This window comes from Mirounga leonina, unplaced genomic scaffold, assembly GCF_011800145.1.
Source record: "Mirounga leonina isolate KUSES-001 unplaced genomic scaffold, KU_Mleo_1.0 Mir_151, whole genome shotgun sequence".
Classification (NCBI taxonomy): Eukaryota; Metazoa; Chordata; class Mammalia; order Carnivora; family Phocidae; genus Mirounga; species Mirounga leonina.
The window spans coordinates 31,654,860-31,666,893 of NW_023270377.1; the positions used below are offsets into that span (position 1 = coordinate 31,654,860).

A 12,034-nucleotide genomic window follows, 5' to 3' on the forward strand; every position below is an offset into this window, starting at 1 on the left:
ATTTCGAATTTCTGACCTCCAGAATTGTAAGGGGGAATTTATGTCATTTTAAACCACTAAATTTGTGCTAATTTGTTACAGCAGCAACAGGAATGTGGTATAATCACCCTTTAAATGAAATGACATAAAGGGAGAAGAGGCAAGTTATCTAATGTTGTGATCAATAATATCCATCAGTTAAATACTATTTCATAGTAAAAGTAATTAGATTCAAGGTATCAGCTATTCACTTCAAAGAAACTTACTTTGCCCCTCTTATTAAGATTATTCCTTGCCAAGTATAGAGATTTCTTGTGAAAGATAATCTAAGCACTGAGCTCCTTGAATAAGATTTCTCTGTATTTTAAATTGTTTCCATAGCATAATATGTATCACATAGTCCCTTCTTTAATAATTTATAATTTATTATTAACCTTTTAGTACATTTTTATGAAGAACCCCATACTTGTTACCCAACATTTAAACATGTAGAAATAATCTGGATCCTTATAACCAATATGTCAATTGGCCTTTCATTAAAGTGAAATTAAAATTGTGTTTTACAATGGTATATTTCCTTTTTCTTTTTTTTTTAAAGATTTTATTTATTTATTTGAGAGAGAGAATGAGAGACAGAGAGCACAAGAGGGAAGAGGGTCAGAGGGAGAAGCAGACCCCTTGCTGAGCAGGGAGCCCGATGTGGGACTCGATCCCAGGACTCCAAGATCATGACCTGAGCCGAAGGCAGTCGCTTATCCAACTGAGCCACCCAGGCGCCCCTGGTATATTTCCTTTTTAAAAAAATTTTTGGTTTATGATCTTATGAATCACAACTTACCTAACAACCATCCTGCTACATCTCATCATTCTTCAGATGACTGTCTATGTCTGCTCTGATTAACAATATGCCAGGCCTACAATTTACACTCACAGGGCAATGATCCCTCATTTCTTTGTTCTGATTTTTTTTTTTTTAAGATTTTATTTATTTGACAGCACAAGCAGGGCAAGCGGCAGGCAGAGGGAGAAGGAGAAGCAGGTTCCCCACCGAGCAGGGAGCTGGATGGGGGGCTCGATGCCAGGACCCTGGGATCATGACCTGAGCCAAAGGCAGCTGCTTAACCTACTGAGCCACCCAAGCGCCCCAAGAATGAAGGTTGTCTTAAGAAAAAAAACCACTAGAAATTAATATACTGCTTGGTATGGTGTTATGGATGGGTTTCACAAAAGCAAGGAAGTCTTTTTTTTTAGCAAGGCAGTCTTAATTAAGCCTTTTACTGACCTGGCTTTGTCCTGTGATTGTGAAATCTCACCAGATGAAATTAATGAGGAAATTTCCAATTCTAGCACTGTCTTCAATAAAAGTGTAGCATCATATACAGATGGTATCAGGCTAGAAAAAGGTTAATGTTCATTTCTGCAGTGTTGTTACTCTGGATCTAAACAAAAGTACTTAGAAAGAACCTGGAACAGAGCCTGGATTCTGTTTTATTATGGATTAGGATTTATTAACCTTAACAAACACAGAAGGATTAGGTCAACATTTAGACTGTCAAAAGTTGATGAATAAAAGATTTTAATTATGTGAAAGGAAAGAAAAGTTTAAAAAAAAAAAGCCCAGCTTAATGTATTATTCAATGAATTACAAATGGATATCTCTGGCTTACGATCATTTCGAGGGGAGAAATGTAACCTGTTTCTGAGGTGGCTTAAGAAACCAAAGGCTTAATATCTGTTGTTATATAATATGACAAAAACTGGTCAATTAACCTAACATTTATCTTGTACACACAGGGCTGAAGAAGAAATTCTCATACGAAAACAGTGATCAATTTGCTGCTTAACAAAAACTGTATTTAATCTCTTGCTTACTCAAATAACTTAGCCAAGGCTAAATTCTAATCAGACTATGAAGTGAGAATTACAAATCAACTGAAGAAAGTAACATCATTTTTTTATTTGATTTAAACCCATTTTCATATACAAAGCTAATGTATTATGTACAAAATAAACGTACATTCTTCAAAACTGTTAGAATACAAATTTCCAAAGGACTAAAAAAAGTGCAAAATTCTCAATTATCTTCGATCATGCTATACAGAAACAAATCAAATATTAGCTCATATACACACAGTGAAAAATTTTAAGACACCCAATGTAATAAAACAAAACATACATCTTATATATTTAATCTTAAAAAGATGAGGAAGGAAAGAACGTATTGCACCAAATTAACAGTAACTTCATTATAATGAGAAGACTAATCAAAATTATTTACACATCTTTATTAAATCTAAAATTTTCTCAACTTTAAGACCATTTTTTGGCATACAAATATTCATTGAGTCACAGTTTGCACAGTCAATAATTAGATATAAATAAGACTTAATATTCTCTTTTTCATGTCAATTCCATCAGAATAAATGAGCAGGAACGTTTTATGATAACTACTTTTGAATTCCTTAAATATTTAAGTAGCAGCACAATTTGCAAGTATTTTTTTTAAACAAGTAATTCTGAATTTTCAGCTATCCTCTATGTGTGTTCACATGCATTCAAGTCATTGTCACCCTCTATGATAACACTGAAATGTTCCTATTTAATCTGGGTCCCAGAAAAACTGACGTAAGAGACAAATCATGTGTGTTTGATATTTTTTTGTCTTAATGGATTCATTTCTCTAGCAGTGCACCTGATAGAAAATGTCTAGCTAAATCTCTGATTTTTTGCTAAATTTTTTGCTCCAAGTATATAAAAGCAAACAACTGGGGGAAGGAAAACGATACTCCTTAGGAGTTTCTGAAGAGAACAGACCAGCCATACAGTTTGCTAACAATTTTTCTTACAGAAAGCTAATTATAAAATAAACAGTATCCACAAATATTTTTGGTGATAGTATTTTTGAATCACAGAGAGCAGTAAAATGCTAGAAGAGGGGGAAAAAAAGTCTAAAATGTAAAAGATCTTTGACAGCAAGATCTAGTGTAATATATCATAATTTCAGAAGAAGGTAGAAACTATGATACTTTTAAAAGCAATCAAAATCCCAAAGGAAGAAATAAAGTTATTTTCTTTAATCCCTATATAAGAAATTAAGAGGTTGATTTTTTTTCAGTTAGGTCTAACAATATCTCCTTACCAGAACCACTTCTAAAGTGTTTATTGATTAATATGATTTTAACATTCTGAAGAGCAAAATAATGCCAATCACAGGTAAGTTTTTTTCCTCCAAAATTCAAGACGGGCATTTGTTGTATAGGTTGAGCCCACTAAATCTTAAAACACATTGTTTGGATAGTGTATGAAATGTTTCCAAAGGAAGAAACATCAAAAATAGCATTTTAACATTAACTAGTTAGTACCCTGGCTACCAGAGAACCTCTGGTTTTAATATCTATTATTTTGAAATATATTATTACCAAAATAAAATTTTAAAAGGTCCAATTGGAATAAGGCTTTTTAAAAAAGTTTATATTTTAATCAAAAAAATATAATTTTATTTTTCAACCCTACCTAAATTTTTTATTCTTAAATTACAGTGCTACATTGTAGTATTACAAGTAACTAATCATTTGTACATTCAAAAATAGGTTTAAATTTTAAATGAGACAGCCATCATATTATAAGTGGAAAAACACACACAAACACACCCAAAACTCCACTAACAGTCAACTTTGAAAGATGAATGGGTAATTCAGTGACAGAACTGTGCTGTTGTTATGGTAATATTTGCAAAATAAGTTTCCAGGGAAACATTAAAAATCTATACCACAGAAAACAGATACTAGATTAGTGACTTTCTATTTGTTCTTTTCCCTTGAATTTTCAGTTTATAAGATTATAGGCATTAAGATAAAAGTAAATACAGTTGTATATCTGTCCTTTTATTTTTCACTACAGCCATTAGCTTCATAAGTCCAAATCTTGTAATGTGTTTAGAAATCACCCACATGTGACAAATGTCAGTGAGATAATCTAAGATATGTCTGATGAATTATACAATCTAGCCCAAAAGTTTATGATAACATAGCCACTTTTAGACAGGGTTCTTAAACTGAAGAAAATCACATAACTCCTATATGTAGGATGGCTTTATATTTTTAACATAGAAAATTACATCATTTCCAATACAGGCCTAAATATTTTAAATGTTAATCCTTTATTTTCTGTAATACTAGGACTTTTTATATGAAAAAATTAAAGATTATTTCCATATTGAGAAGTCATCAGAAGTACTTAGGGAATATATCCAATGCTTTTTAATTAGAAAAATTCTATTGATTACTACCTTCAAGGCTATGAAAGACCTAATTCTATTTTTAAACCTAGCATTTGTAACTCATGCTTTTTATTAATACTTTAAAATGTTACTTAATTCAAATATGCAAATACTCACTGACTCACTAGGAAGTAATAAAAGCAAACACACTTTTTTGGAAGCAAATGTTAGTTATAATATTCAAATGTGAAAGGTCTGAAGAAAGTTATAATAATAATGCAACTGAAAAGGAAATTTGGTTGTTTCAGTGGCAAGCAAAACAAAGAAAGCCATTCCAAGCAAATTTTAGAAAAATGTCTCCAAGGATAATGATTAAACCTATTTTCATATATGTCTGTGAATAAGCAATCTGATTTATAAAAATGGATATAATTTCCATAGTGGAAAATATTTTAAGACTTAATATAAGAATTCTGAGACAATTTTTTTTATACTAAGTAAAGAAATTCAGAAAGTCCAGAGTAGTGCCTAGACTTCTGTATATTTATAGAACTTCATGGACAAGTCTGATCTGCAATCTCAATTTTAAGAAACACTGGCTTAGAAATGCTAGATTCAAATTAAAGAAGTTGTGGCCAACATTTTAATAATATTGAAATGATGAGTGATAACATTATATTTGTTGTTGCAGTAATGTCATCAGAAGAAGCACACCAGGACTCTGATATAGGAAAGCTCTTCAGAACAATGCTCTGGATGGGGTTAAATTTAAAGCAAAACAAATGTTGCATATATATGATAAAGGAATTTGGTTAAAAAGAATATTGAGAATGGATATTTGTTGGGAGTAATAAAAATATTTAAGATTGGCCACTTGGAAAGAACAGAGTCAGCTGATTAACAATAATTAGGACAAGCTAGCAGTCTGGGTGATAGAGGAAAACAACAGATTCGATTTAGAAAAGAAAAAGAATACATATGCATTTTTATCAGTCAAAAATTGTATCCCACAGACAGGTTTAAGAACTTATTTATGGAAGACAATTGTATTAATGTATTTGAAGAGACCAACCTTCACTCATTCACACACACACCCTATGATAGTACATGTTATATATATATTATTTAATATTTATATTTAATATAGTTCATGCACTTGCATCTTTTTATTGGAAGGGTAATAAAAACAATGCTACTCATTTTTATAAATGTAAATATTTATAAAAGGGGCTAACCTCTTTAAATTTAAAAGATTTCCATTAGTGATTTCTTTAGTAACAACAATAAAAATATACCTAAAGGCAAAGGCCATGTGTCTATCATCATTAAATAAAAATCTGGTATTCAAGTTAAAATTTTCTCTGCCTATTCTTATTCGAGTAAAATATAAACAATCTTAGGTTAAGATTCAACTTTCAAATCTAAATTCTAATTAATTATGAGGATACACTTACTCCCTTCAGATGCATAAAACTGATTTTCAATACCAGTTCTTTAAGGATAATTGTTATATGCCTTACATTGAGTAAAAAAAGGAAGCCTCACTGACATTCCTTGCTAATGACATGAATACCCGGCATTTTCTCCCCTACAAAAAGGATGTGACCTAAAAAAGCACTGTGACCTAATGGAAACTAATAGATAGAAACTTATTAATAGCTGACACGAGCTTCACAGGCTTAATGTAAGCCAACTGGACAAGCTTTACTTTCATCTTATATTTTTCTAATTTCCATGCCCTGATCTATTTTTTCTTCTCTCCTCCAATTCTAATTATAACAGAATACTGATTGGAGAGTGAAAAACTGGTTCTTTATTCTCTAAATGAACACAGCTATTGTTATGTTTTAATACTTGAGACCTCACTTTGTAAGAGCAAAATCATTATCCTAGTATAAATCTCTACCCATCACCAGATTTTTTATTTCCATCATCACCAGTGTCAAGAAACAAAAGCAGATGAAAATTTCTTTACATAACAAACTTCATAGCAGCTAAGTTATTATACTAAGTTATTACACTGATCAACTGAAATCACCTGTTATTCCATTCTAATCATACTGTTGTTCATTTATCCCATTATATAAATAGAAACATCTTCTACGGATAACATCTAAATACACCAGAATCCCCCAAAGTATATCTTTCCAGTGATTTTATCTAGTCATTTTTAATTTAGTGGGCTACACCGTTTAAAAGAGGCTTATATTTTTCAGCTAATGGTTCTACTATATTTGCTTACTTTAATAGATAAACTCAAGTTCCATTCCTCTAGACTAATGCTAGTATTCTCAGATTTCCCTGAAAATCTTACATTTTTGGTTTTTACTTTTTGGAAAAAGTAATATAGGAAGAATTCCACAGTTCTGAGCATCTACTGTTAGTCTAGGTAGGATATTTATTTTACTGTGAACAAAGGGTCTTCTATTTGTGCTATAAAATGAATACTGCTTGTTCAGTTCTTCCATCTAAAGAGCAGCAAAGTAAAACACCATAAATTTAGGAATTTTGCCCTGATAAGTTAAACTTCTTTGTAATTTGTAAGCATCCATCCAAAATAATTCCAAAGCCAGTATTAAGTAATCTTAAAAATAAGGCATCCTTATACCAAAATCTCTGGATAAGTAAGCAAAAGAAAAATTTCCAAAATTTTGATTCAGAAAAGTTTTTTTTAAAAATCAACATTTAAAATACCAAAAGTCAATCATGTTGGTTCTGATGACTTGAAACCTCCTAAAAAATGTAATATAAAAAACAGAAATAGAATTAAATAGAAGCAACAAATCTCAATAAATCATAATTATCTCTATTGACTTGTTTTGAGACATTTTCATCACAAATTTCTGAAGTCCTTAAAAAGGAAATCTTTACATTTACATATGCTCCATTTTACACTTGCTGCACCAGTTTATTTCAGTGTTATTTACCTAAAACATAACTGTTTGGTTTTTTTTACTGAACAAAACAGGGGATTTTAAATAATTGGAAGGAAAAATTCTTCTATAAGTTATTAGTCCTGACTCAAACAGATCACATCTATTCAAAAAGCTTCCCTAAACTGAACCCTGTACTTCTCTTAATTTTTTTTACTCACTCATAGGATTATAAAGAGAATGGTATTGGATACTGTGGACAACTGAAGAGAAGAATTACAGAGGGAAAGTTTCTTAAAGATGCCATTGAGAAGACAACCAGATGTAAGGAAATCTATGTGGAATAAAAAGGAATATTATTATTTTATAAGCAACTATTACTGTGAGAAGTCTTTTTTTTTCCTTCTGATCACAGACCCCTTTATGAAAGCCACATACTCACTTCTGAAAAAAATACAGTTAACACATGGAATTTCCACACAATTTCAGGGGATTCATAAATTCCCCCAAACCCATGGAATCTCAGTTTAAGGACACTTGTAGTTGTAAAAGCTCTCTGACCTAACTCAAAAGATGACCTTATAAAAGCACTAGGTTTAACAATCTCTTTGAATTCCAAAATAAATCTATCAGCTTTTTACTTTAAAATATTGAACATTAAGCATATGTAATACTTAACTATGTATAATAAAATTATCTTAAAAGTTATACATAACATGAAATAGAAATGTTTTTAAAAATTACTGTATCTAAATGACTAGTTTAAGTGATGCATATCTTTTCATTTATCAATCACATGGAAGTTGTAGGTAAAAATGTTAATGTATTTGGGTATCATTGCTAACATTTCTAATTATGGGGAAAGATAAAGTATTTGCTTAGTAAAGAATAAGCCAAGAAAATTTGAACTTGGCAGATATAAATTGTGTTGCAAATGCTAATACTTAAAGGGTCCACCTGTCAAAATCATAATCAGCATTTTTCCTTAATTATACTACTAATGAAATACATCTGCAAAATATATCTCTAGTTTCTCTTATTCCTACTTAACCTTTATTATTTAAGCATAATAATGTATTTCAGTAAGCTCTCTTTAGTAATAAGCTAAGTAGTAGTGGAATGACCCAATGTACCGGTTTCAACTGTCTTATATTCAACTTATCATGAAAACCTGGAATTTACACTGAGTTTTGAAAATCCAAGTGTGCAACAGATGCCTTTAAAATATTACCCCAATCAGGAGTTCCATAAATAAGCTTATATATTTTTAAATATGGTGGTCAGTAAATAGGAAAATGATTAACTAAAGAATACATTAAAAGCCATGTCTCTCAACTGTCCCATCATCTGTACTCTTCTTAGAAATACCTTAAATTTTGGTGTTTAGAATAATAATGGAATTATATCCAACTTCTTCATTTTTGGAAGTTTTTTCCCCCAATGGCTCTAATGATCTTTAGGAATGAACCACAAATCTAATTCAATTGTATTTTCTCAAATCCACCTTGATGTAGATCAAGAACTAGTAAGATTGGATTCATTGTTAACCAGAAATTTTTAAAGTGGATAATAATACAACCTGTGTCTTTATACACACATGGCACACTGAATTTTGGTAATCGCTAAATGATTTTCAGTGATAAAAGCCCTGATATATTTCAGATAGTTGAGAGATGTGGTTAAAGTGACAAAGCAATAAATCAAGTTTCATTTATCCATGACAGAAGATGGAAATAGTAATCACTTGGAATCTTGAGTATTATATTCAGTTTCTCCAGCTGAAATCTGGCTGAGTCGCTTGCTAGATCCCCACAATTTTCGAGAAAGCTGACCTGAACGCATCTGTTTAAAGTAATCCAGAGAAATGAAGAATAGATGTTATTAAGAAAAAAGAAAGAAAAAAAAGAATACGTGAAATTGATATGCAAGACACTGATTTTGTAGAATGCAGAATATAAATTTTGTTAGCAGAATAATTAACATTTTAGTGATTCTTGATTAATAATAATTAAAGAAAGGCTTCTCTATGTTGGTTGTCTTTCAATTGAGAGTCTAATGCCGAAGTGTTAATTTTAAAATTAAATGTCCCAGTTTGTCCAAATTACCAGAGTCCCTTTCTTTATAAATTAACGAAACTGGGTGTTATATGCAACTAATGAATCATTGAACACTACATCAAAAACTAATGATGTTGGCCAACTGAACATCATAAAAAAAGGTTAAAAAATAAAAATATATTTCACTTCATTAAAATAATCTTCTGAAATTATACTTTAGCTAATAAGACACTTAAGTTTGAGGATTTTCTCCTCTTGTATTTAAAATAATATTAATGCTTATCACAAGGATAAGAAGAAAGTAAAATTATGTTCAGATGAAGAGAAAAAAATTTTAGGATATTTTGATATAAGAATTTCAAAAAATAATATTTAACAATAGAATGATAAAATGTAATTTAGAAAACAAGAATAGCCTAAGGTCTCTGAAGGTAAGAATCACATTTTGTCCACCATTAATTTATACCACCTAGCACACTTCTCAGCATATAATAATTATTAATTAAATATTAATCCAATTGGTGAATAAATGCCCCTCTAAAAGTGCTTACACTTCTAGGCAGGGCAAAAAAAGAACCCATGTGGGAAACATTTCTGTCTAAGCATATGATTATGATGTCAGAATTACTTTCCCAAGTGCAATCTACTTTTTTTTTTTAAGATTTTTTATTTATTTGATAGAGACACAGAGAGAGAGGGAACACAAGCAATCTACTTTTTAATGGCAATTCATCTGCCACCCTTTTTCAATATTTACCCTTCTCTAAGGTACATTTATTGAAGGGATAAAAAAATCAAGCCTCATGCACAGACACTTTGGCATGCTTGTTATGCATTTTCATTTCCAGATGTATTTCCGGAAACATTATTTCCATTAATCTATTACCACTTTACGATCTTATTTATAAATACAAATTTTGTGCTGAGAATGTAATACATAAAACTGATACATGATTTAAAATACATGTTAATCAAGATTTTGATCTTTTAGATAAATTCAGATATTGAAATAGAAATTTTTTCATACCTAAATCTTGATTTAATTTTGATACTGTCATATACAATTATATTTTAATTATGCAAGATTCTAAGTATTCAATTACATAATAAAGTAGACCCATACTTCCAGCTGATACATCCAAAGGTGAATAAGAGAATAAGAAACAGAGAAAAAGAGAATAAGAACTAACAAAATCTTAAAATATCTCCTTGGTAGATTTATTAAAACCAGTGACAATGTGTTATTCACTAGTGTCTTCTCTGGAAACAATTCCAACAGAGGCCGTATTTTAGATTTCTCAGAAAAGACTGACGGTATCAATACAACTTTATAATGCTTAATTTGACTCTATGTAATAAAAGAAATTTCTAAAAGAATCACTAAATTACTTGGAATATAGCCACTAAGTTTTTGAAGGAACAACATCAGATTTAGGTTATCTGAATATTCAGTAACTGATAAACCACTGGCAAATCTATAGTAAGTACCGGAAACTCATTGAGAATTAGCATATTTGTTCTGCTAATTCTGGTATTTTTGTTGAAAGTAAAATACATAGTTTTATTGTTTGAGTCTGTATTTCATTTTTTATAAAGGCTTTTATGTATTAAAAATCCAAGTAGTGTCTTGAATCTAGATTTGGAAAGATAGATAATAAAAGATAGATAATAAAAGAACTTTCTTATTCATATAGAGTGATAGAAACTCCAAATGTGTGCTTTCAATTATATCATAAAAACATCACTCTTGAATACTAGCTTTATCCCCTTTTCATTTACTGCCCTTTGAAAAATCAAACCTGGTTTTTAATTTGTTCATCCATAATGGAGACTTCTGATTCAGCTGGAACAAAGGAGAACCAAAGGAATCCCCAATAGTATGGGAAAAGAAGTTCTTGATGCTATGTTTTACCTCAGCTGGCTTGCCAACACCCACTACAATCAACTTGCCATCTTCTAATCCTACAAGAATATGGCTGTATTCTTTGGTTACACAAACACAGTGGATAGGCATTCGCATGGCTAATGGGTTCATGCTGAGATTCAAACTAGAAGAGAAATAAAACACACACACATAATTACATGGATACATAATAGATTCAGAGAATTTTGTACTTGGAAGATAACCTAATGATCATCTGATTCTGCATTCTAATTTTACAGATGTGTAACTTAGATTCAGGAAGCCTGAATGGCTCACACAAGGGCCCACATAATAGCATTACTTAAAATACATTTTTTTTTCTATTCTCAACATCTGTTTTTCTTCTAACCATATATATGATCTCTCACTAAATGATTTTTACCTTGTTGATTAAAAAGTGACAGTAGGACAAAAAGGGCAAAAGTTCAAAAAGTGTGTTCATGTTGGGGGGTAAGGTTGATAAAACTGTTCTATCTGCCTTGTCTTAGAAGATGTAATATATAAATACATAAAATAATAAATATTTAAAAATATGATATAAAAACATGACATAATACTCAATTATGGAAAATGTCCATGGCTTTTAGGATTAGAAAACAAAGAATCCTCTGATGTACACACTATGTTTGGACTAACCTGCTAAAAGATCTCATTCAATTTTAGAATCTGGCATTCTTTTTTTTTTCCTTACCACTGATCTGGGATTCTCTTAACAATACCATAAAAGAAAATCCTTTTCCTTCATTGGTTTAAATAACAAGACTCCCAACCAATTTTACAAATACATATACACAATCATGAACAGGTACATTAGCCTTAAAAATACTTTAGTTTGTTTTACCACAATTTAAAAAAAGTTTTAAGCCCTAACTGTAGTTTGTAAAAATTCAAACTATAATTGAACAAATTTCCAAATCCATAATCCAGGTTTGGCACCATGAAAATTCTTTTTCTGGCTTTTAAAATTTTACTGTGGTAAAAT

At 30.5% G+C, this 12,034-nt stretch overlaps 1 protein-coding gene across 9 annotated transcripts in view; it reads right to left on the reverse strand.

Annotated features, from left to right (window-relative positions):
- Positions 1-1,916: 1,916 nt before the first annotated feature.
- The window catches only part of NBEAL1 (neurobeachin like 1), a 192,830-nt gene continuing 182,712 nt past the window's right edge, over positions 1,917-12,034 (reverse strand). For 5 of the 9 annotated variants that reach the window (XM_035007337.1, XM_035007333.1, XM_035007336.1 and 2 more), the window contains one exon: positions 10,841-11,176. In XM_035007337.1, coding sequence (XP_034863228.1) covers positions 10,900-11,176 — 277 coding nt within the window. In that variant the 3' untranslated portion in view covers positions 10,841-10,899. Of the gene's footprint in view, positions 8,914-10,839; positions 11,177-12,034 lie in introns of those variants that run through there. The other 4 variants (XM_035007342.1, XM_035007340.1, XM_035007339.1 and 1 more) reach the window with 2 other exon arrangements.